The 26,489-nt window shown below is 44.5% G+C and overlaps 1 protein-coding gene across 4 annotated transcripts in view; it reads right to left on the bottom strand.

Annotated features, from left to right (window-relative positions):
- Positions 1-921: 921 nt before the first annotated feature.
- TDRD7 (tudor domain containing 7) overlaps positions 922-26,489 on the bottom strand; it is a 51,895-nt gene continuing 26,327 nt past the window's right edge. For 3 of the 4 annotated variants that reach the window (XM_035140967.3, XM_088659070.1, XM_035140968.3), the window contains exons 7-17: positions 19,142-19,713; positions 16,522-16,708; positions 14,652-14,763; positions 12,861-13,063; positions 12,637-12,771; positions 11,646-11,729; positions 9,119-9,253; positions 8,888-8,998; positions 6,385-6,860; positions 4,955-5,115; positions 922-2,545 (exon numbers count right to left, since the gene is read on the bottom strand). In XM_035140967.3, coding sequence (XP_034996858.1) covers positions 2,325-2,545; positions 4,955-5,115; positions 6,385-6,860; positions 8,888-8,998; positions 9,119-9,253; positions 11,646-11,729; positions 12,637-12,771; positions 12,861-13,063; positions 14,652-14,763; positions 16,522-16,708; positions 19,142-19,713 — 2,397 coding nt within the window. In that variant the 3' untranslated portion in view covers positions 922-2,324. The remainder of the gene's footprint in view (positions 2,546-4,954; positions 5,116-6,384; positions 6,861-8,887; positions 8,999-9,118; positions 9,254-11,645; positions 11,730-12,636; positions 12,772-12,860; positions 13,064-14,651; positions 14,764-16,521; positions 16,709-19,141; positions 19,714-26,489) is intronic. The other variant, XM_060269054.2, reaches the window with a different exon arrangement.

Raw genomic sequence — 26,489 nt, 5'->3', positions numbered from 1 at the left:
TATTACCTGTCCAAGGCCCTGATGGTTCAAATTTTGATACATGTTGGGAGCCTTAATGTCTGAGAGCCTTGACATTCTCTCCCACCTTCAAATCTGGGAGCTTTTTTTTAAATAAAAAATACAGTGGTAGCTTGAATTCAAACGGAATCCGTTCCGGAAGTCCGTTCAACTTCTATAACATTCGGAAACCAAGGTGCGGCTTCCGATCGGCTGTCCTGGAAACCCTTTTACCACACATAGATCACTTTCCGAGGGAAGGCTCATACTTTTTCAGTCTTTAGGAACTAGCCACATGAGCCTTCCCTCGGAAAGTGATCTATGTGTGGTAAAAGGGTTTCCAGGGCAGATGCACACAACACAGTGCTGGATACCTGCTTACAAAATAATCCTGGTTAGGCTGCCAATAAATTTCACTCAGGTATTTTACCATGAGAAACAGTAGCATGTAGAAGCAGCAGCAGCTGTCCCAAACTGATCAGGGCACTTTGCCCCAGTTTGATACTGACTTGCCTTGTTTTGATTTGAGTGCATTTCAGAGCAAGGCAAAATTCTTTGAGAAGGGGGAGAATCATAGCTGCCACTAATGCTTCTCATCCCCTGAAATTCCTGTTCTGGGGTGCTTCTTGGATTTCACAAATTCAAAACGGCTTCTTTTGGCACCTGCCATTCTACTGGGGGCCACAGCTGAATATATAGCAGAAACCCTTCTGCAGAGTGTGGCAGGATGTTCCTTGAACAGCTCGTTTTGTTCAAGAGGTGTAGGTATAAATACCGCTCCAAAGAAAGGGCAATGATTGAATCAGGCTTGCTATAAAAAACAACACCAACCTCAGTGTGTTCTTCCATGCAATCCTATATTTAGGGAGAAATGAGAGGGGAAAGGTTGGATGAAAAACACACACACACACACACACCAAATAATGTCTTGCAAAACCCAAGGTGCTTTATTCAAAACGAGACCCAAAGGTTTTAAAAAGGCGGCCGTGGGAAGAAAGGAACCAAAATTAAACAGTGCAGTTCTATGTACGGTATGTCCAATCAGAATTAAGCCCCATTGAGTTACATGGGCCTTACTCAAGTAAACATTAGCAAAATGATTCCATGAAACCAAGTTGGGGAGAGTTTTAATGAACAGCTTCTCCTCCCAATACTGGGCCAGGTTCCCTTTCCCTGCTCTACAGCTCCAAAATGTATTTATATATTTTATACAGTACATTACATTCCCAGCTCCACTGGGCTCCTTCCTCAGCAGTCATTCTGTTAACCTGCAAAGAGGGAGAGATGCGATTACAAGGCCTCTCCATCAGCTCTGATGAAAGACCAGCAACTTTTGAATTTTTTCCCCATTCCAGCTGGTCATTGCAAGAACTCTGCAACAAACTAAATAGTGCCAGAGTTTGGTTGTCTCCTCCTCCTCCTGAATCACTTTTCCATTCATTTGTTTCTTAGAATGTACGTCTGAGGGTAGGGGCTGTCCTGTTATGGATATATGTAAGCCATTCCAGGAGCCTGATTTTCAAGTAATGAAATATACATCAATAGCCTAGTAACCATGCAATCCACCTTAACTGTGCGAGATGTAGATAGTTACCAGGAGCCACAGAGGCTACTGCATTCAGGTTATACAAATGGGCTTTCTAAAAAAGTTCAGAAAGGATGTTGTTTCTGCATACTTTCTGTAACTACTATTGGGCTGAACCAGGCTTATTAATTGGGATGGGGAAGAGCAAAATATATGGAGAGAAAGCAGTAGTGTGGATGGCTTATAATCAATGTAGATGGAGACTGGTCATCCCTTGTCCCAGTCTATCATTTTCAAGGGCCACTATTCTAGAGTCGGGAATGTTCAAACCCAATTTTAAAGGTTGATGGCATTTTACTGTATGGTTTCCATAATCAAGATCACATCCTCAGGCACAGCCTTGATCATATGAATGTGTCTCATAAGGAATTAAGACCACTGGTTAATCTAATTTATGCAGTCTACACTGACTGTCAGCAGCACTTCCAGGGTTTCTCCTCAGATCCGCTCTTAGATCTTTTAAATGGGAGATGCCATTATAATAGGTTGGCCACAAAGCAAATAAAGTTGTCTCGGGGGCTGCCACCTAGCGAGCTGATGAAAAGTTGTTACCTTTAGACTTAGCTCCTAGAAGGAAATTGTTCCGATAGAATAAGTTAACAGAAATTTATTTATACAGTTAACATTCTAGCATTCAACAGTGCAAAAAATCCGAAGCAAAACCACATATGGTCACAGCTATGTTAACATTCTTATTGCTGGTATTAATGAAGGTTTTGTTTTGTTTTGTTTTGTTGAAGCATTAGTTTGCCTTTGAAATCTCCATATAATATTGGGTCATAATATCATGAATCCAGATATCTGTGTCCGGTTGTGATGTGTCAACTAAGTAGACGACAGCTTTGCGCTCCCATGGATTAGCCCCATCGATAACTGCTAGCACCTGCGCCACCAAAGCTTTCTTCTCAACATGATTTCGGAAGACTACTGAGGCCTCCTCAGACCACTGCCGGCCCTCTGTTCCTAGAGGAAAGCAGCACAAAAGCAAGTTAACATGTAACCACAGAACAGTGGCGTAAGTTGAAAGCTACTGGTACTGAACCTGCCTAGGCAGCAAGCCATTTGAAAGCTCATGATCTGGAGAGTTTGAAAGCAGTCAATTATGGCTTTGCTGTCAGTCACAGCTTTTCTATATAACTACACCTCATCATTTTACTTAATCCGAGTCTACATTAGGGAAAGTGAAAAAAGTTGATTTAGAAACTATTTCCCAAATCACAAGAGCCTAAGAACATCTTTCTAGGTCAGGCGAATGGCCCATCCATTTCCGCATCCTGTTCTCACCGAGGCTAACCAGATGTCTGTCGGAGCAGCAGCGGATGATGAAGCCAATTCACAGTTCGCAGCTGTAAGGGCAATGGCTCCACAGATGTGGCACTGACCCAAAGGAGGCCTGAGATGAAATACCCTTCTCAGGACAACTGAAAGTAAAGGTAAAGGTAAAAAGAGAAAGGATCCCTGGACGGTTAAGTCCAGTCAAAGGTGACTATGGGGTTGTGGCGCTCATCCGCCTTTCAGGGCGAGAGAGCCGGCGTTTGTCCACAGACAGTTTTCCGGGTCATGTGGCCAGCATGAGTAGACCGCTTCTGGGGCAACAGGACACCGTGATGGAAACAGTTTACCTTCCCACCACAGCAGTACCTATTTATCTACTTGCACTGGCGTACTTTCGAACTGCTAGGTTGGCAGGAGCTGGGACACAGCAGTGGGAGCTCACCCCGTCGCAGGGATTTGAACCATCGACCTTCCAATTGGCAAGCCCAAGAGGCTCAGTGGTTTAGACCACAGCGCCACCTGTGTCCTACTAAGAACTGAAAGTACTGGGTTTAAAACCTGTAAAGCCCTGTGTAGCTTGGAACCATGGTATCTAAAGGACCATCTTCTCCTATGTGAGCCATTTTGTCCAAGACCAACCAGGTGACACCCACCGCAAGACATCAGGAGGGTAGTGACCAGGAAAAAGGTTTTTGCAGCAGGGGAATTTCTTCCCCAAAGAGTTCACGTAGCACCAAGGAATGATTTTCACACACACAAATACAAACACACCCACCCTCCCATTAACCTTATTACAAATTTAACTATGAATATTCTGTTTCAATGCCTAGACTTTTACATATACTGGATTTTAATTATTTCAAAAAACCTATAATCCACCTTGGAAATTTAATGAAAATGTTTTCAATAGCAATAAAACAAGCAAGCTAGATGTGGCACGGACTTGCTTCCACACACAAAAAGTGTAACAACATTAGTAAACTGAAACTTTGCTATGGGTTGACACGACAGGAATTGTCCGCCTACTGGAATGCAGTCCCCGTATTATGTAGCACTCATCTCCACCCCATGTGTCAAGAAAGCCCTCTAGTGGCTTTTTTGCCAACTAGCATCTACTCCAGGCATAGGCAAACCTGGCCCTCCAGATGCTTTGGGACTACAGTCATACCACGGTTTATGTCCATTGCGGTTTGAGTACTCTCGGTTTGAGTACTCCACTGAACCGGAAGTGTTTACTTCTGGGTTCCGCGGCGCACGGGTGTGCAGAAGTGCTCTATTGGTGCTTCGCGCACGCACGGAAGAGGCGCTCCGTTTAAGTACTGCTTGGGGAGTGAACGGCTCCCCGGAACCAATTGCCTCCGTAAACCGAGGTACCACTATACAATTCCCATCATCCCTGACCACTGGTCCCGTTAGCTAGGGATGATGGGAGTTGTAGTCCCAAAACATCTGGAGGGCCGAGTTTGCCTATTCTATTGTGAGAACTCAGCAGTTACCAAGAGGTGATTTAGATATAGTTCACATGACTCTTAAAGTATAAGCATGTATTTTCATAATCTCCTAACCAGCAATATATAATAAGAATTATTAAAATAAATAAATAATAAAGACAAAAAGCTTAACTGAACCAGTAACATACCTATGACTTTTCAGAATGTCATACGGCAGACAGTCCTACTGAACATACATTTTGACGGAAGAGCAAAAATTGCTTGTTTAACTGCTAAAACATTATTTATAGTATACCAATTTGGGATTATTTCAAGGCAGATGGTGAAGTTTCATTAAGTTCCCAGAACCAAATGTTCTTTACTATATTCAGATTAGGGGTGTTGTTGTTTTAATGACACCCATGACCATTGTCTCAATATCTTAGAATTTATCACCTACTAGGGCTGGCCGATATCTGGTTTCAGGATCGTGACATCTCACCAGCTAAACATTGTGATATATCACATTGTCTGAAATAAGGATGGAGCTATGTAGAGGCATTGACTGGCTTCAGTTTCCCCCCATTGTGATTTTTGCATAGCACACACCCATACACACCCACCCAAACCGGTTTTGGACGATATATCGCCCCGCCATATCACCTACCTGCAAGCTGGGCTGTTATGGCCTGAAATGGCAGTTTTCTGAACATATCCGGCAGAGGCTTTACATTCTGGATGCCGACAAGCTCATGTTTACCATAGTCCAGCTCATAAACGGACACCAGCCCATTGGCCAACATTCCTCTTATTAGCACTCTGTGCCACCTAAGAAACAAAGGAGGCATTTGGAGAGCGTACAGACACAAAGCATTTAAGATAAAGGGTCCAGTAACATGGACACAAGTTTACTATCACTGCTAGTTTTCCCGTATTTTTATATTACGTTGGAAGGCGTCCAGAGAGGCTGCGGCAACCCAGTCAGATGGGCAGGTTATAAGTAATCAATTACTATTACTATAGTTAAATGCCTTTTTAAGTTTAACAAATCAAGAGTTGTTATGATACCTGTCGCATGCAGAGGACAAACAGGAGCGTTCTGAGACAGAGGGGCCCTGATTTTAACTAAAAGCAGGCACAAACTCCCCATCCCACCTACCTCTTTCCCCCCTTCCTCATAATGTCTCAACATGTAAAATTGATGTGTAAAAATGATGCATGGAAAAAAATGAGACATTGCACTACCTTTGTAACCTAATAAAATCTTTAATAAAAATAAAAAAATAAAAAATAAAAGCAGGCACAAAGTCTGACATGGGATCCTCATATAAAACCAGGTAACCCCACTATGATAGGGACAGGCCCCTCTCGCTCCATTCTGACTTCTCAACAGCTGCTTGCACCCCCTAGAATGCACCCTGCGAGCATGTATTAATTTATTTGTGCCGTTAAGAACTTTTGTGGCTTCAGGAAGTCAAACCCCTTCTGTCCTGCTTTTCTTACCCAGAAGGGAAGGCTTAGCCCCAACTTGAGGAACAGAGTTTCTTCTTCCCCACCACTGTATATATTCCCCAACATACTGATGTGTGTTTCCTTCCTTCCTTCCTTTTTTTAAATAAAAAAATACTCCGTTATTGGTGAAAAGGTACACAGATATATGTCCACAATGTTATGCCCCCCCCCAAGAGGAAATAACATGTAGGAGTCAGGAATTCGTAGGGGGAAAGATGCACCAAGGTCTTCAGCCGATGCAGAAAGAGAGGAGGGTGGAACTTGAACCAGCAGAGCCAAATGCTATGGGCCAATATCCCCCTAGACTGCAAATGCTGTGGACAAATAGTATGGGATAATTGCTGCCTTATGCAAGCATCCCAGAGAGATCTGGTTAGTCACTGTTGAGACCAGCCTTTCTCAGCCTTGGGTGCAAAAATGCCCTTGAGCTACAACTCCCATCATTCTTGGCCACTGGGCCCAAGAAAGGCTAATCTAAACAGATGGGATTGGATCCAATACACAAAGACTGCTCTGAGACCCTTCAGTACGCAGGGTTGCACCCACCCCACTTCACTCATGAGCCATTGATGAAAAGCTACTTACACGTTTTTCACTTTAGCAGCATAGAGTTTGTTTTTTTCAACAGCGGTAGTTCCCTCGTCCGCTTTGCCGTAGTATAAAAGCATCTCTTCCATCAGTACTTCCAGGTTGTGCATCTCTTGCCAAGGCTGGAGGACAAAGTAACCAGGATGACAGGCCAAGGAGACGAACACATCCATCTGCTCCTGGGGTTTAGGTAATGCCAAAGGTGGAGGCATAGTCAAGGCTGCCCCAGCACTGCTGGCCTCTGGAGCACGTGGAGCAAAACCCTTCTTGGCACCTGAGCTTGCCGTCTCTGGTAAGTTCGATTCCCCCTTTGCAGGGAGGGAGCTACTGGGAAAGGCACTCAAGAAGACGTCCTTCTGATGCTTCCACAAGTCTGCGTTAGTGATCCGCCTGTTAATACTACGGTCTGGGTCTGGAAAGCTCTTTGGCGTAAATAAATAGACGTGTGCAATTCTGTCATCCAGTTTAACCACCTTAAGAGTGGAGGAAGGAAGAAAGAGAAGGAACATTTCTACTAGCAAATTTACTCTTACTCAAAACAGGGGCAGGAAAATGTTAACGCATGAACTCTTGCGCCATTAGAAACGTCACCAAGAGTAGGCCATCAAACGAGAAAGTACTATTGCTAAACACACATCAAGCTTGTGTCACTCTTCTCTTTAAAATACTCAAAGCCACTTACAATAAAAAAAAATCGAACTTAATAGTATATCTTAACTGAACCTGTGGCCTTCCAGATATTGCTATATTCCCAATTCCATCAGTCCCAACCAGCATGCCCAATGGTCAAGGAAGACAAGCGTTTGGGTTAGCCGCCCCTGCATTAGAGTAAATACAATGCTCAGAACCCTCCCACCGCTCCGCTCTCCCAATACAAATGTACATTGTTAGATAAAAGCTATAAAAGGGGTTCTAATATTGACCACAGTAAATTTAAAGTCTACTGAAACACCACTTTCCTGAAGGAGCTTCTCCACCCTCATTGTTCAGCCAGGACACTGAGGTCCAACTCCAAGGGCCTTCCGGATGTTTCCCTCTCTGCGAGAAGTGAAATTACAGGGAACCAGGCAGAAGGCTTTTTCAGTAGTCACACCCACCCTTCCAGCAGATAGCAAAGAGTTAAGCAACTATATAAAATTTTGTATATATCTGAAGGCAGCCCTGTTTCAGGAAGCTTTTCATGTTTGATTGTTTCCCTTTGTTTTATTTGTATTTTTGTGGAAGCCACCCAGAGTGACTGGGGCAACTCAGTCTGATGGGTGAAGTAATAATAATAATAATAATAATAATAATAATAATAATCATCATCATTTGTAGTGCCCCATAAAAATGGGCTGGAAAAGAGAAAGAACACAGTCCAGTGAGCAGCAGAATAAGATACCTGTTTTTACCCCAACACCAGATCTCTGGTTTATCAAATCATTTGCTCAGGGAAGCATTTTGAAGCCAATGCCTTTTCTCTTCTTGCCATAACCTCAAGACAAAATGGAAAATTCCCTCTCATATCAACACCACAATCAAGACCAACGAGGAACTCCCAAAGTACAGTCAAAGCTCGGATCCCGAACGCCTCCATTTTGGAACCATTTGGCTCCCGAACGCCGAAAACCCGGAAGTTTGGAAGTTTTTCTGAAGCTGAATGTCCGACGCAGCTTCTGCTTGAGTGCAGGAAGCTCCTGCAACCAACTGGAAGTCGCACCTCGGTTGTCGAACATTTTGGAAGCTGAATGGACTTCCAAAACGGATTACGTCCGACAACCAAGGTTTGACTGTACACAGCAAACAGTGTAGCGCTGCCTGTATTTGGTTCTTGCAGACTGTGATTACCTTCCCAGAGTGTTTGTGAAGATCATTCACTGCCCAGGAAGTATACACACTCATTCACTCGGATCTTAGTTTTATTCCTTTGTAAGCACAATCAGAGAGTAACTGAAGTAGCAAACCTCTGTCAACAGTAACATGGGCAGGAGTAGGAGGGAGAAGGGGCTCCAAGGAGGAGACAGGTCACAGGTCACTTGAGTGTTCAAAATGTGCTATATCTATTCTAAGAAAACCTTAAATAAATTCTGTGCAATTCAGTAGGTGGAACAGGGTAAAGACTGAAAGAAGATAGGGCATAGGACTGCATTGCTCCAACCCAAGTCTGCTGCTCTGCTTTTAACAGAGAGAGAAATGGACTCAGGTAACCCTTAGAGCACATCTATGGTTAACACTGCTTAAAAAATAATAATATCTGCAGCAGAATCATATTGTAAATGTAAATTGTTACATTATCACAATTCCTCCTGCTCTTATGAAGACCTGTGGGTTAGCTGTACATGACAATATCATATGGAAATATGGTGGCTACAAAAAGGAACTGCTCATCAATCAACGTCCTTCATTTATGACAGAAACAAGCAAAGCACATAAACTAACAGTAGTACAGTTTGGCTTTGCAAGAGACATTTAAGAACATCCTGCACCTTGAATTTTAAGCAACAAACAGACATCTTTTTACCTTAATGCTGCAGTCAGGACAATTTAATACTGTGTCTCTCAGCCAAAGCACAGCATCTGGAGTCCACATGCCAATATTAAGAGGAAGGTCAGCCAAGCAGCATTTTGTTGCCTAAAACAATCATACAATATAATTACAATGATATTCAGGTTACACTGAAATGTACGTGGGTAACAAGGATGATGTCTACACAGCTCCTGGCAACAACCAGTGATTAACAAAACTTCATACCTGAGGTGGTATTGCAATGACTTCACGCAGAAACGTCGGGGGAATCTCTCTCAGCTCTACTACTTTTACAGATGATACTGTTCCAGTATCCATAAACTGTACGTCAAGAGCCCGGCTACTATGAACACTGGTTATCTGCATCAAGGAAATGAAGCAAAATACGAGAATGGAGAAACCTATTTTAATACATAGAGTGGAATTCAATGTTGTGCTAAGGTTACCATTCAGTGAGCGGAAGCATTTTTTCTTGCCAGGTAGAACAACCTCTCTTTTCCTCCCCGGCATACCCTTCTGGGGATTCTCCCAACCCCCCTGGAGCCAATTTTTTGGGGGGTGCAGGGGGAAATCCCTGCTGAACTGAATCCAGCCTGTATGAAGTAAGAGTGGCTGATCATTTTGGGTCCGAGGGTTGCATTCATCCTTGGCCAACCTTCCAGAGGCTGCATGCAACGGTGTGGTCACCCAACACTCCCGCATACACATTTTTGCATGCACGCACAGAGGCTACACACACACTTATTCCCCACCGCTTGACCAACAAAACCAGTGGGGTCTTTGGGGGGGGCATAAAAATCTGTTTGGATGGACTAGGGTTAGCAACCCTGGTCTAAAAGGAAATGTGTTGCCCACTTTGAAAACTCAGTGTTAAAGATCATGGCAGGAATGGTCTTTTAAGCAATTAGGCAGTCCAAGGACCATTATGCTGCCTAAGATTCACCAGGCAATCTTGCACTGGTGCCAATTTCAGGGGGCCCTGGGTGCCTGGGCACCCACAAACATTTCACTGTGGGTGCCCGGCCTTTACCTGGTGCCTTACTTCTGCCTCACCAGGGCCTCCACCACAGGGCTCCACCCCCCCAAATGGGTGTCGTGGAAGTACGGAAATGGTGCCAGAGAGCAGCGGCAGCATGTGCACGCAACATGACATCATGTGCACATTCCGCTGGGCGCCCTGAGGCTGGGGCCTTAGTCAGCACCTCTGCAATCTTGGAAAACCAGAGAGCGTAATGCATATTCAGATCGACTTAAAGCAGAGCTTTCCAAACTGTGTGTCGCGACACGTTAGTGTCCCGGCTGCAGTGTGTAGGTGTGTTACGCGAACATTCCCTACGCTCCTCTCAGGGCTGGAAAGGGGTTAGTTTAACCTCCAGTTGGCTAATGAAACTGAATGACTGTGCTGCAAAAGGATGCAGAAATGTGTCGTGATATGTTGCATGTCCAAAAAGTGTGTCACCAACATGAAAAGTTTGGAAAGCTCTGGGCTTAAAGCATCTTATTAGCGTAGAACTCTTTCCCACTGAAAGATAAAAAAGGTTCAAGCCAGTGGCCTACACCAAGGATAAGGAACCTATGACCCTCCAGGAGAATCCAACTCTCCTCATTAGCCATGTAGACTGGGGCTGACACAAGGTGCAATCCAAGAACATATTTCCAAAGTAAATAAATCCGTCACAGTGTAATTTAGGTAAGTATACAAGGCAATGAAACAAAACCAGGGCACAATACAAAAAAGTCTCCCATCTAGATGCTGCCACAGCTGAATCCAACAACATCTACTGGGTTGCCATTCAGAGCCTAGCCCTAGACTATGCAAGTCCCGTTATGTGGGGAGCCCCATATACAGGTGAAACTCGGAAAATTAGAATATCATCTAAAAGTGCATTTATTTCAGTAATGCAACTTATTATTTTAATTTTTTCTTTTAATTTTTACAAATGCTTTCTTTTGGAAATTCCACAAATAGTTACAATAATACAAAAACAAACATCGCTATTACATTTCATTAATTACATTCCATTTATAATTGACCATCCTAACAACAAATAATTACAATTACAACAAATAAAGGCTTGACATATCTTGATTGCATGTCATGCATCTATCTCATATATTGGTTTCACCTTTTAAGTTGCATTACTGAAATAAATGCACTTTTCGACGATGTTCTAATTTTCCGAGTTTCACCTGTACTGTATATATATTTTCACAGCGAAAAGGAACCAAGCTTCTTAGGAATCTGAAGGTGAAGGACATGTCAGCTACTGAACCCAAGGCTGAGATCAGTATAAATTGCAGACAGCAACTTACCATCTCTGAGAAGCAGCAAGCAAAAGATCAGCAAACATTTCACAACTAGTTTTCAGCTTTTATTTTGGTTTCATTCTACTTATTTCACTAGCTGCCAGTTTCTCAAATATTTACCGGTAAGCTTGAAGCAGTTTTCACTCAATTAAAACTCTTTCCTATAATAATATGGGAAATGGGAGAGACTGTTCCATCCCATGGCACTGGTCAGGATTCTGCTTCACCAGAAACTGGCTCATGAAAACCGCAACAAACTGTGCGCTTATTGTTAACTAATGACAGTGGCATTACTTAAACTCATTAAATAATACAAGGTAGCTAAAACCCCAATTTTTTTTTCTAGAATTCAATGTACAAATAAGTAGCCCATTTAGAATATCAGAGAATTAAAATATTTGAACCTTTTTTGCAGTTCATTTCTTAGTGACACCACATGCCCTACCTCCACACGTGCCCACTTTCCTTTACAGTTAAGCAGACAGATCTTGCCACAGTAAGGGAGCGATACCGAATGCTCTGTTACCTGCTGGAACAAAGAAGCAAAGCCTTTTTAAGTAGTCACAATGCAGCAGCCAAATGTGCAGGTAAGGAGTGCATTATAGCTCAAGCAAGTTACCAAAAGGGGGAACATACCTAACTCTACCTGCAGCAATTCCACTAGAGAGATTTCTTCCCCAAAATACTAGCACACACACACACTGATGAGTTACCTTCATATGTCCACTCTGGTAAGGGCACCACTAGAGAAACGATTAAGAACCACTAAGAAGCCAGGAACAAGCATCACTATCAATCTCCGAAAATATGTATCTTGTACATTCTAGACATATACAGTGCTACAAAAATGCTTCTGGGGTTGATCTTCACAGGTTTTCCAAAACTTGGGACTCCAGCTGTTTTTGGGCTACAGGTACCATCATCTGCAACCACTGGTCCTGCTAGTGAGGGATGATGGGAGTTGTAGTCTAACAACAGCTGGAGACCCAAGTTTGGGAAACTGTGCTCTACGGGATCACCTGTCCTGAAACGGCTAGCGCACAGTTGGCCTAATCAAACAAAACAACAATTGTTACTGAGGAACCCTATTTTTTTTTGCACAATATGGGTCTGGATAATGCCAGCTGGATTTATCTGTAAAAAGGCATGAGCGTGAAAATTGCTTTGGGGATTTCAGGACTGAACTACTTTTCCTGACATTACAAGGATTTCCACGTATGAAAATATGCAGTACTGCATGGGCGCACATATTTTTAATACTGCAAGACAGCACATCTGGGCAGCTAGTGAGTATGTGTAACAGCAAAAGTGTGTGGTGTTCACTCAGCAAGAATGAATGATTGGGAACCTTAGCATTCTTCATTTGTGAACAAAGGGGTTGTTAGGTGACTTTTGTGAATGTGTAGTTGGCAACCAAAATTAAAAGCAAGATTCACCTTGTGGTGGAAGTAATTTTCCAGCTTCTGCAAAGCTTCAGAGAGTTTGGTCAGGCCCTTTGATGGCACCTGACAGTATAAAGTTCCATCCGAACAGACATTGGTTACTCGGACATTTGTATAGAGTACATCTACCTGTTAAAAACAAAACATGTATTTGGGTTGCTGCAACTTAAGTGTACTCAACTCATCTTACTGGTTTTACAAGCAGATGAAAACAGTACCTGAAGGCGAAGCTCAAGAGATTTATCACAAAGCGCCTTCAGGCAAGAAGCGTTGATGTTGATGTCATCCTCTCCTGAAGTATCGTACAGGATGACAAGGGGAATGTCATTTTTCTCTAGTATTTCAACAGCAAATATCTTGCCACAGGTTTGAGAGTCCACCACTTTCACCATGACAGGGTCGTCCGAGAAGGCTTCTAACCCTAAAACAAGGCAGTCAAGAGGAGAGTGTAGGTTTTGTGGACATCTCCAAAAGAGATCTTGAATCAGCATGGCTGCTTGGACTATAATTGCTTATGGCAAAAAGGGGGGGGGGCGTTCCACTTGTTTGGTGGACCTGATTTCTCTTGATGCTTATTTTGTCCATCTAATGTATACCATCACCTGAGTCTCCCTGCACCTTAGAGCTACTTGCTTTAAGCAAGTCTGTAACCCTTACAACTCTAAAAATGTATTTGCATGCCTGTTTGAAGGCAGAAGCCAGAAAGAAGGGTGGCCGATTAAGATTTCCAGTAGTTCAAGGCAGGGCTTCAGTACTCTTTTAAGACTTCCTCCTCAGACCTAGCAAATCAGAATTATACAAAATATTTGAGAAATTACACACAGTAATTGACACATCATCAAAATGTTTGCGGGGATTTGCTTATATTTTAAAAGCAGAGACCACACTATGCTTCACGGGGGCTGTCATCTCCCCCACCACACAAAGATGATTGTAGAACAGAGAGATGCTCTTTCAAGGCATACAAAGAATAAATTCCAATTTCAGTCGCCTAGTGCAGGGATCAGCAACCTTTTTTCATACATGGGCCGGTCCACCTTCCCTCAGACCATGTGGTGGGCCGGACTATATTTTTTTTGAGGGGGGGGGAATGAATGAATTCCAATGCCCCACAAATAACCCAGAGATGCATTTTAAATAAAAGCACACATTCTACTCATGTAAAAACACTAGGCAGGCCATACAAATAACCCAGAGATGCATTTTAAAGAAAAGGACAGTTTTACTCATGTAAAAACATGCTGATCCCCCAGACCGTCCGTGGGCCGGATTGAGAAGGCAATTCGGCCGCATCCGGCCCACGGGCCTGAGGTTGCCTACCCTGGCCTAGTGGTTGTGCAGTCATTAATGTCCCATGCATCTTGTGCAATTGTTTTACGTTTTAAAAAACCAAACAACAAAACACTACTTATTACATTTATTTCTTGCCTTTACTCCAGTGAACTCAAGGCAACATACATAGTTCCTTCCCCTTTTATTCTCATAGCAACCCTGTGATGTAATCTCTCAGCCTAACCTACAATTAGCCAAAGTCACACAGGGAGCTTCATGGATGAGTAGGGATTTGAAACCAAGCCTCCCCAGTTTTAGTCCAACACTCTGCTACATCACACTGGATGCACTAATATCGTTTCCTGTCATGTCTGTTTGCAAAGTTCCATAAGCATTAAAACGCAACACCAAATAAGAACATGCACTTCTAAAAAATCCAGATGAGAATTTACTATACCAGAGGTTTGTTTGTTTAAAAAAAGACACACACCTTCCACTGGAGCAAGTAAAAATTGCAAGGAAATAAATTCATAGGGATGACCACCACTCACTATTCTCTTGCACCCCCCTCTTTACTATAAAAGCTGCAAGGTGGCACTGCCAGGTGGGGCAGTCCTTTAGAATCCCAGCTGGCAATATCTGGAGTTAGGCACAGCCTTCCTTCCTTCCTTCTCCCAGTTCGTAGTACATTCAAACTGCTTCTGTAGTCACACTGAAGGCTAAGGCGCATCTCTTACCTGCTAGTTTGCATTTTGAAGCCTGGAACGGCAGTGAATAGAATTGCTTGGCTAGTTTGCACACTCTGGTACTCTCAATGGTTTCACTAAAGCCATAATCAACGTAGCATACCTAGGGATGGAACAAAGACAGAAAGACACAGCCATGTTATATAAGGAAGACTTATTCGTTGGTCATATTACTGGTGCTACATCATGTTGGCCCTGTTCTCTTTACAGCCATAGTTCGCAGTTAACTGTAAATCCCCGAGGGAGAAATTCAGCACAGTGCTTGATTTGCTCCAGCAATGCAAGCATTTATCCTTGTCTGGTAGAGCCATTTTTTGTTCTCTCCTCCCTACTGTGCACTGTTCCAGGGGTGTCCTGACCACCCCCACAGAGCCAACGGGGCGCGCGCGCGGGGGTGGGGAAGTATTGCTTCATTAGTGGAGGTTCTTGGGCAGGCTTCTGCTGGTGGGACTAGTTTGCTGAATCTGGCCCTGAATATCCAAGATCCCTCCTTATAGGCCTCCATGCAGTGAAAATTTGAATGTTTGTTTTCATATTCGAGGTTGCCATCCTAAGCCATACGTACTATGAAATGACATGGAGATTCGCAACTTACAGCTGCGGCTGATGGAAGGGCACTTACCATGTTATTCATACAGAGAAATGTCTTTATTGCAGAAATCCTAAGCCTTCATCGGAGGCACAATGAGCCTTTCCCCATATATATAAAAAGAACAAGTCACCCAAGTAGTGTTTAATGCTTCAGAGTGTATAGATGAGAAGATAACCACTTGTCAATATGTTGGGGAGGGCCCATGAACAAGGAGGATGTGGCAGTAGCAAGTTGTACATCTGAAGGCAGCCCTGTTTAGGGAAGCTTTTAATCTTTAAGAAATTAGTGTGTTTTAATATTTCTGTTGGAAGCTGCCCAGAGTGGCTGGGGAAACCCAGCCAGATGGGCGGGGTATAAATAATAAATTATTAATTTTCTTCTTCTTCTTCTTCTTCTTCTTCTTCTTCTTCTTCTTCTTCTTCTTCTTCTTCTTCTTCTTCTTCTTCTTCTTCTTCTTCTTCTTCTTCTTCTCCTCACCACCACTCTCTTACTGATCCCTTCTTTTCCTCCTCATATAGACAGAATTGCAGCCAGTAAAATCCACAAACGCTTGTATGACCTGATCTCTATTTCCCTCCTTGTTCAGCTCCTCAGCTCAAAGAAGCCAAGAGAGACTAAACAGTGCATCAAGTGGCAGGGGGGTGGCATCAACATCTTAGATGACAGCTGGTAAGAGAGAGAGAGAGGTTTTGCCATCACTCCAGCCACCCTGGCCTGTTTTAGAGGTATTGGGGATCCTGGAATGAAAGGGAAGCAGTGATCCTCTTCCCTAGCCAGTTTCTGAATTTCTACACATAACTGACGGAAGTCAAATACATCTGGTGGCTGAGTCAGTTGAACCCCCTAACATTTTGCTGACTGCAGTAGGAACATCGGACCCCACCCATCCTCTCTCAAAACACTACTAACTACAAGCTTGTAAGCAGAAGCAGTAGATGCACAGGCATTTTTGACTGGATATGAAAGATCCACAGCTCCATTCTCATCTGAATCTAAAGAGAGCAATTGTAATAAAAAAATATATATCACTGCATCGTATTACTACGCTGAGATCTCTCAGTTCTTGGTCATTTGCTAGAGCTCAAATGCTGCAATTATTAGTTTGCCTTAGAAGAATTTAACACTTCTCACCCACATTATCATTATTATTTATTTAAGCAAATATTATCCCAACTTCCCACTTTGTAAGAAGTGTCCAAGGCAGCTATTGCAATGAACTGAGAGACCAGCACTTTCGCCATTTTTACTACAGAAACCTACTGCACTTGCCTTTATCCTATTGCCTTCTGTCGAAATAATCTGTGCACGCAGCCAAGCATCTTCTACTGCAGGCACAGCAACAACCTGGCCAACTTTAGGCGACTGTATCTGCAAACCTGAGGGGTTCCGACCATACCAATCCTTCATCTGCTCTTCCATTAATTCCTGGGCAGCAGAATAGTCTTTGCCCACATACCTACAGGATTTCAAGCAGAAATGATAGTTGGTATAAATCACAACAACAAAAGTGGATACAAGTGCAAAAGTGTTCACATAATCAAGGCGTTATGTAACATCTCCCCCCACCCTAAAATAATTTTAAGGCAAAAAGGGTGTAGAAACAGATTAGTGTAGGCTGTATGGAGGCTAGAGTCTAAGTGTGCACACTTACACAGTGTTATACATATATACCTGGTGTAGACATTAAGGCAGACAGTTTACATGCTATTTTGTGAACAAGTGAGGTTTTTTAATGCCTTAGATCTCTTCTTAAACTGAAGTGTGTCACCCTAGAACTTTCTTGCTTCTTGAAAAAGGAATGTATGGAATTACATGAGAGCATAAAAGTAAAGGTAAAGGGACCCCTGACCATTAGGTCCAGTCGTGACCGACTCTGGGGTTGCGGCGCTCATCTCGCGTTATTGGCCGAGGGAGCCGGCGTACAGCTTCCAGGTCATGTGGCCAGCATGACAAAGCCGCTTCTGGCGAATCAGAGCAGCACACGGGAATGCCGTTTACCTTCCCACTTTGGAGCGGTACCTATTTATCTACTTGCACTTTGACGTGCTTTCAAACTGCTAGGTTGGCAGGAGCTGGGGCTGAGCAACGGGAGCTCACCCCGTCGCAGGGATTCAAACTGCCAACCTTCTGATCAGCAAGCCCTAGACTCTGTGGTTTAACCCACAGCGCCACCTGTGTCCCCTACATGAGAGCATAGGTGTGTGCAAATTCAATTTCACTGCAAGTTTGATCTTAATATTTATACTGCAAAGAGTCGAAAGATTTCACATATTCCCAATATTTACACCAACTCTGTTATTGCTGGGATTTTTTGGAATAATATTCATAATTTGTCCAAGTGTTCAAAAGCAAATGTGCACTAGGCAGGTAATGGACTCCACTGCTGATACAGTCAAACTAATAATTGCAGCATTTGAGTTCTAGCAAATGACCAAGAACAGAGCCTTTCTGGGAGATCTCAGCATAGTAATAAGATGTAGTGATTTTTTTGTTGGATTACAATTGCTCTCTTTAGATTCAGATGAAAATAGAGCTGTGGCTCTTTTATATCTGGTCAAAAATGCCTTGCAACTACTGCTTCTGCTTACAAGCTTGTAGTTAGTAGTATTTTGAGAGAGGATGAGTGGGGTCCGATGTTCCCAAATGCCTTTGATATCGTACGTTTCAGCTCCCGAATGCCGAAAACCCAAAAGTAAATGCTCCGGTTTTCGAAACCCGAACATCCGACGTGGCTTGCGCTTGAGTGCAACCGATCGGAAGCCGCGCCTCGGTTGTTGAATGTTTCTGAATTCGAACAGTCTTCTGGAACAGATTATGTTCGGCAACCGAGGTTTGACTGTATGCCAAATAGTCCCAAAGTAAGAGTGGCTTATGACAATCTGTCATCACAAGACTGCCAATCAACCGCATGTGGCAGGCGCCTCGAAAGAGACATCTCTCTTTCCGGAAGAAGAGAGCCAAGGCAGTGCAAATTAAGTGAATTAATGGCAGCTTTCTCTCTCACATACTTACTAGCTGATAGCTCTAACAAAACATATTTGATTGCAATTAAGCAGAGCCTTTATGTAACTTACATGCACAATGCTTTGGCTGTGGAGCTTACATGCATATACTTTTCATACCCTTTGTCTACATCTTGACAAGGTAGTGTGTGGGCATGTGAGGACAGCAAGCAAAATCACTTACTCAAAGGCTAAGGAAACAATTCTATACAATTCTGAGTAAATATGCATGGGATTGAGCTCCAATAAAAGTTGAGAAGAGATGGTAGTTGCTGAATAAAAAAAGTTTCAACAAGTGAATTGTCCACGATGTCTGGTTGGTAAAGTTATAAATAATAGTAATTTCACAACTGAACACATTCTCGATAGTTTTAGGGCCAAGAACACAACCTTGTACTCTTATGGGCTCAGTGGAGTATCCTGCCACAATATATGAATATGTCATCTACATCCTCGAATTTATTAGTCCCTAGGTCCAATAGGAAGTCCATACTTATTATGAACTTCCTACTGGACCAAGGGACTATTGAATACTTGTGTCATTTGCAATGCTTAACCTCAGAAGTTGGCTTCTGGCCACTCTTTCATGAACAAAAGGCTCCCTTGGTTCAGAGTTAAGAGATTTTAAGCTTAAACATGTAGATAACAAATGGAGTGTGCACTCCTATACTGTACACACTTAATGAGACTTTGTTCTATGCAGACATGCACAAGATGGTGTTGTCAGATCATATTTTTTTAAAGTGAACACCAGAGTGAATCTTTAGATTTTTCATTTTCTTAATCTGTTCTCCTTCAACTGGAATGGCTGGCGCGCTGGCAGTTGAAGAGATAACCCCATTGCACTACTACAGGAGTATTAGGGAAGACCAGGACAGTAAGCTTACCTGACAACAACTTCATTTGTCGAGCTCAGTTCCACCACCAGCACAGATGGTGACGTTTCTGCTGGGATAATTAAGGGAGGCACGGTCATGTTCTCCGAATACTCCTCTTGGGATTCATCCTTGATCATGGTGGGATGCTGCTCGGCTGGTCTCGCTGGAACTTCATTTGCATGGGTTTTGTCAGTCACGTTCTGGTTCTCGTCAGTGTCCTTTTTCGACTTTGCATAGAGAATGGCCTTTTGGGGGTTGCCAGATATGTAATCGACTGAACATATATCCGCGAGGGTGTCAAGACTTTTCAGAATATCCTGAGGCATTGGTGCTTTGTATGTGTCTTCATACACTTTGGGGAGAGCATTCGCCCAAAGGCCATTGGAATATTTTAACAAAATGGCGGCAATTTTCTCCTTGAAATCCTCCTGGGGCGCATCTGCTTTGGTCTCTACAGTCTGTCTTACTAAGGGGGGCTGAAGGCTTCCATCTTGGCTTGAGACACCCTTCACCAAAGGCTGTGTTTTTGCAGCAGGGTAGAGGAATATATCCCTAAGGCCACCAGAAGATACCTTCTCTGTCTTTTGAGAGAAAGCAGGAGGGTTACAAAAACAGCTACGTTACTGAATTGGAGCATTGCGGGCAATTCAAAAGTGGTTCCCACACGTATCTATAGATGGGCCATTTACGTCTAAGTATACTAACTGCCATCAGTTTTGACTAACCTTTTGTTTTCTCACTTCATCACATTCACTCACCCCTACATGAAACAGCTTTGTTTTTTGCAGCTGTACTAAAAACCATGTCAAATTAGCACAGGTTTGATTGTTTCATCTCAACAGCAAAAATTTTCTACTGTGCTTTTCCAACTGTGGCTGGATTTGATTTAGTTTTAGATCTCCAGGTAGTTTAAAGCAGGAATAATCTCACCCTTATGAAAGTATGTGGGGCTCATGGTGAAGCACTGTTCAATTGCTCAAGGTGTCCCTCTTACAAATATTGCTTATCTTTAACTACTGAAGCTTGCTGTTTTTCATACAGGTGTTTACATTCAGGTCCTGCTACCCGCCCTCTCACTATGTGAAAATTCACTTATCCAAATAAAGAATTAAACTTTGCAATACACTCCACAGATTCAGCTATCCAAACATCCAGAGTTTGCCCACTTCCTTGCTTGCGCTTTGCTGGCCAGTGGCAGACATTTTCAGGAAGAAACCATGCAGGGAAGGGAGGGGGCGGGAGATTGAACAAATCAAGAAGTAGGAAAGATTGGATAAATAAGTTTTCCTTTGTTTCTCTTCTGCTGGTTGGCTATAGCTGTTTCAGGAAGAAACCATGGAGAAAAGGCAGGGGAAGAGATTGGACAAATCCCCAATTAGAAATGTTCCCATAGGAACCAATGGAAATTGTGGACTCACTCTGCGAGTTATGAACATTTCCCGGAACTCACTCTGCGAGTTATGAACATTTCCCGGGAACGCATTGCGTTTGGGAAGTGGGACCTGCGTGTATTTGGGTATAAATGAGCAGATGTTTGGAATATTTGAAAGTGTGCTTAGGCTTGTGCTAAGATGCTCACATATTTTGAAAACTGAGAACCATTCAGTACAGCTACAGACTGATAAAAGCAAAAAGAATATAGTTTATCTGCATTCACCAAACTGGCTGGTGTGTCAACATGCTGATACATTAATTATAAATAACATTTCTGATATCCATTTAAGAGTATAATGGCAAATATAAGAGCAGAAAGCCATATCTGTGCGCAAATTTGTATTCTGATTAGCAGTTTTTAAATGAGGGTGAAATCTACCTTTATTGCATGCAAAATGGAAAAGCACTCAAAATGAACAGTCTGAAATTGGCTTACAATAGATCTAAGGTAGTCAACACAGATGATTTTATAGCTTTTAAGACTACAAGGCCTATCAGCCACAGTCAGGATTGCCAATGGCCAGAGACAACCAGGGATGATGGGAGATGAAGTCCACAATAACTGTGGGCACCACAATGTCTGCCCCTGTTGCAGATTATAAAGGTAAAGGTACCCCTGGTCCAGTCGTGGACGACTCTGGGGTTGCGGTGCTCATCTCGCTGTATAGGCCGAGGGAACCGGCGTTTGTCCACAGACAGCTTCCGGGTCATGTGGCCAGCATGAATAAGCCGCTTCTGGCGAACCAAAGCAGCGCACAGAAACGTCGTTTACCATCCTGCCGGAGCGGTCCCTATTTATCTACTTGCACTTTGATGTGCTTTCGAACTGCTAGGTGGGCAGGAGCTAGGACCGAACAATGGGAGCTCACCCCATCACACGGATTCAAACCGCTGACCTTCTGATCAGCAAGCCCTAGGCTCTGTGGTTTAGACCACAGTGCCACCCGCGTCCCAGATTATAGGTTACTGCTATTTTTGGATTATTCCCAGGAGTAGCATTAGATATGCTGGAAAAGGAAGTACGGATGCATTTTTAAAAAACAAATAAAAAAATGTAACATGATTTATTCAATTAATGTCTCCTTTCCAAATGTACTTAAAAAAAAACAACTGTCCAAACTGAGTGGCTATAACCATTAACTTAGCATGCAACTGAAACTGACTTCAGGCATTCAAGTCACACAAATAATTGCACGGAGCAGGAGAGCAGGGGCACAACTTCTGCCCCCTCCCAAGTCCACATGGGCGTCCACTTTATCTGCACTGGTTTTCCTTGTGGAGTCCAACCCTTCACAATCATGATGACACACTACAAGGGGAAGCCTCCTGCACATAAAAAGCAGGCACCCCTCTGCAAACGTTCACTGCCAAATTTAGCTGATTTAACCATTTTATTCCCCTTCATGGATCAATGCCTTGTCGTGGCGAAGGGGCTTGAATAACTCAGAGAAGCTATGAGCTATGCCATGCAGGGCCACCCAAGATGGACAGGTCATAGTGGAGAGTTTTGACTAAACGTGATCCACCTGGAGAAGGAACTGGCAAGCCACTCCAGTATCCCTGCCAAGAAAACTCCATGGACAAAGACAACAGGCATATAAAAGTTATGACGCTGGAAGATGAGCCCCTCAGGTCGGAAGGCGTCCAACATGCTACTGAGGAAGAGCGGAGGACAAGTACAAGTAGATTCAGAGCTGATGAAGCGGCTGGGCCAAAGCCGAAAGGACGCTCAGTTGCGGATATGCCTGGAAGCGAAAGGAAAGTCCGATGCTGTAAAGAAAAATATTGCATAGGAACCTGGAATGTAAGAACCATGAATAGAGGTAAGCTGGATGTGGTCAAAAATGAGATGACAAGAATAAATATCGACATCCTGGGCATCAGTGAACTAAAATGGAAGGGAATGGGTGAATTCAGTTCGGGTGACTATCATATCTACTACTGTGGGCAAGAATCCTGTAGAAGAAATGGAGTGGCCCTCATAGTCAACAAAAGAGTGGCAAAAGCTGTAATGGGATGCAATCTCAAAAATGACAGAATGATCTCGATACGAATCCAAGGCAGACCTTTTAACATCACAGTAATCCAAGTTTATGCACCAACTACCGGTGCTGAAGAAAGTGAAATTGACCAATTCTATGAAGACCTACAACACCTTCTAGAAATGACACCAAAGAAGGATGTTCTTCTCATTACAGGGGATTGGAATGCTAAAGTAGGGAATCAAGAGATAAAAGGAACAACTGGCAAGTTTGGCCTTGGAGTTCAAAACGAAGCAGGGCAAAGGCTAATAGAGTTCTGTCAAGAGAACAAGCTGGTCATCACAAACACTCTTTTCCAACAACACAAGAGACGACTCTACACATGGATATCACCAAATGGGCAGCATCGAAATCAGATTGATTATATTCTCTGCAGCCAAAGATGGAGAAGCTCTATACAGTCAGCAAAAACAAGACCTGGAGCTGACTGTAACTCAGATCATCAGCTTCTTATAGCAAAATTCCAGCTTAAACTGAAGAAAGTAGGAAAAACCACTGGGCCAGTAAGATACAATCTGAATCAAATCCCTTATGAATACACAGTGGAAGTGAGGAACAGGTTTAAGGATTTAGATTTGGTGGACAGAGTGCCTGAAGAACTATGGATGGAGGCTCGTAACATTATACAGGAGGCAGCAACGAAAACCATCCCAAGGAAAAGGAAATGCAAGAAGGCAAAATGGCTGTCCAACGAGGCCTTACGAATAGCGGAGGAGAGGAGGCAAGCAAAATGCAAGGGAGATAGGGAAAGATACAGGAAACTGAATGCAGATTTCCAAAAAACAGCAAGGAGAGATAAGAGGGTCTTCTTAAATGAGCAATGCAAAGAAATAGAGGAAAACAATAGAATGGGGAAAACCAGAGATCTGTTCAAGAAAATTGGAGATATGAAAGGAACATTTCGTACAAAGATTACCATAATCAAGGACAAAAGTGGTAAGGACCTAACAGAAGCAGAAGACATCAAGAAGAGGTGGCAAGAATACACAGAGGAATTATACCAGAAAGATATGGAGGTCTCGTACACCCCAGGTAGTGTGGTTGCTGACCTTGAGCCAGACATCTTGGAGAGTGAAGTCAAATGGGCCCTAGAAAGCACTGCTAATAACAAAGCCAGTGGAAGTGATGATATTCCAGCTGAACTATTTAAAATTTTAAAAGATGATGCTGTTAAGGTGCTACACCCAATATGCCAGCAAGTTTGGAAAACTCAGCAATGGCCAGAGGATTGGAGAAGATCAGTCTACATCCCAATTCCAAAGAAGGGCAGTGCCAAAGAATGCTCCAACTACCGCACAATTGCGCTCATTTCACACGCTAGCAAGGTTATTGTGAGGGACAGGGGATATCGCGAAGTCCCTCCCCTCCTGAGTTCAAGCCCGTCCCCGAGCAAAGGGGAAAGCAGGGAGAGTTCCGATTCCAGTGGGGAAGCAGGAAGTCGTGTCCGAGGCTCAGGCAAGGTAGAGGAGCCAGGGTCCCAGGTGGGACAGGAAGGGGCAAGCAAGGGGGGAAGACCCATCCCCCCAACTCCAGAATTACGCAGGAAAAGGAGGGGCAAGAGGATGGGTCTGCCAAAGCTTTTGTGTTGGAGAAAGACGCGCCAAAAGCCATTAGGAGGTTCTGAAACCGACTGACCACATCACTCCGTGTAAATAGCAATGACTTGAGCACTGTAAATACGCAGCACCAATAAAAGAATAAAATGCAGAGCTGCGTGGCGTCGTTACTCTGAAGTAGTCCACTCCGGCCAACGTGACAGCAACCTCCTAATCTTTTTTTGGGCTACTTTGGAGTTGCCGGGATGAGCGTGTCAGAGGCGGAGAAGTGGCGGCAGATCGCGGAGCAAGCCCAGCTAGAACTGCAGCAGCTGTCGCTGCAGGCGCAGGGAGAATTGAAGGCAGCTAAAGAGGAGACTAAGAAGGTCCAGGACGACCGGCTACAACTTGCGGAACAGGTGAGAGAGCTTCAGGAAAAAGAGCAGCAATTAAGGGCGGTGGCGGTAGACCTCCAAAACAAGCTGGATGCAGAGAAAAACAAGGCGGGAGGGGCACCCCAAGTCCAAGTGCTGCCAGGAAGGAGAGCTGGGACCCTAGTTAGCAAGTTCAATGGAGACCCGAAGGAATTTCAAGGCTTTGAGACTGAGATTGTGTATGCTCTTGAGCTGCACCACGATGAGTTCCCTGATGATGAGCACAGAGTAGCGTTTATTGTGGAGCACCTTACCGGGGCAGCCAGGGAGTGGCTAAGACCGTTAATTGCAACAAGGAATCCTTGCATGAAGAATGTCAAACTATTTCTAGAAGGTTTGAAAACGATGTATTCGTCCGATAGTCATATGGACCAGACTAAGGAGGAACTTCATAATTTACGCCAAGGAAATATGACAGTTCGCGCGTATTGGGCGAAATTCACCATGCTGGTGCACAGATTGGGGTGGGAACTGGGGTCCCCCCCAATGCAAGCGGCGTTCTACTTGGGGTTGCATGAGGAGGTGAAGGATGAGCTCTCGAGAGGTCCAAAGCCCAGTGATATGGATCAGCTGAGCAAAGCGGCTCTGGCGGTGGGGGTGAGACAGGAATCCCGGTGGAGCGACAAACAAGCAACGCGCGCAAAGCGGGCTTGGTTCCCACGGTCGCAGGAGAAACCACTCCCCCAACAACCCTTTCAAGCCACGCCTGGGGCCAGCCAGGACCAGGAACCCATGCAGATTGATAGCGCGCGCGCGCGGGCTTTTCAAACCCCAGCGGCGCCAAGACGCAAGGAGGGAAAGGGCGGGAATTGCTTTCTCTGCAACTCCCCCCAGCATCTCGTCAGAGACTGCCCACATCGCAGGGAGTGGCAAGGCAGGGCGGGAACGGTGGTGCCCTCCCCCACTGACGCAGCACCACAGCAGGGAAACGGGAAAGCCTGGCTGCAGGAGACAAGGGGCAGCAGCCAGGCACAGTCAGCAGACAACAGCCCCAGCCCACCCACCCGCACAGAGAGGAGCAGAGCCAGCCCACCCCTCCCAGAGCAGGAGTGGTTCTAGAAGTCACGCTAACGCTCCCAAATGGCTATCCCCTGACGGTCCTTGCCTTAATTGACAGTGGTGCCTCAGCGAACTTCTTCTCGAGAAACTTTGCAGAAGAGCACCAGATCCAGCTTCTGCAGCTGGATTTTCCCCTTCATGTGGCAACCATTGACGGCAGAGAGCTGCTGGGGGGGGCCATCACTCATCAAACCCCCCCCATGAGAATGACGGTGGGAAGGCACTCAGAGACACTGGCATTCAACGTCACCACCATCTCAGACCCCCCCATCGTCTTGGGCATGAGCTGGCTGGCGCGCCACGACCCCTCCATCAGTTGGCACCAGAGATGCATCACTTTTGGATCGGACTTTTGCCTGGAACATTGCATGCAGCACCAACCAGGGGAGGGGCCTCCGATAGCCACGGTGGCCACCATGCACGTCAAAGGGGGTGAGGCGATACCCAAGCCGTACTGGGACCTGCAGGAGGTCTTCAGCGAAGCGGAGTCCGACCACCTACCCCCACACAGGCCTTTTGACTGCCAGATCAACCTGGTGCCAGGGGCAACTATACCCCCAGCCAAGCTGTACGCCATGTCAGACCAGGAACTGGAGGATCTGCGCGCTTTCATCGACAAGAACCTCAAGCGGGGGTTCATCAGAGAAAGCAAGGCAGCAGGGGGCAGCCCGGTCTTCTGGGTGGACAAGAAAGACACGCAACAGCGCCGCCTGGTGGTGGATTTTAGACGGCTGAATTCGGTGACAGAGCCAGTGGCTTTCCCCATGCCCAGAGTGGATGATCTCCTGACAGCAGCACGCAGGGGCAAGATTTTCACCAAGCTAGACCTGAGGGGGGCGTACAACTTGATCAG

Source organism: Zootoca vivipara, chromosome 15 (genome assembly GCF_965207765.1).
Source record: "Zootoca vivipara chromosome 15, rZooViv2.hap1.1, whole genome shotgun sequence".
NCBI classification, from domain to species: Eukaryota; Metazoa; Chordata; class Lepidosauria; order Squamata; family Lacertidae; genus Zootoca; species Zootoca vivipara.
This window is presented reverse-complemented; position numbering and strand designations above follow the sequence as displayed.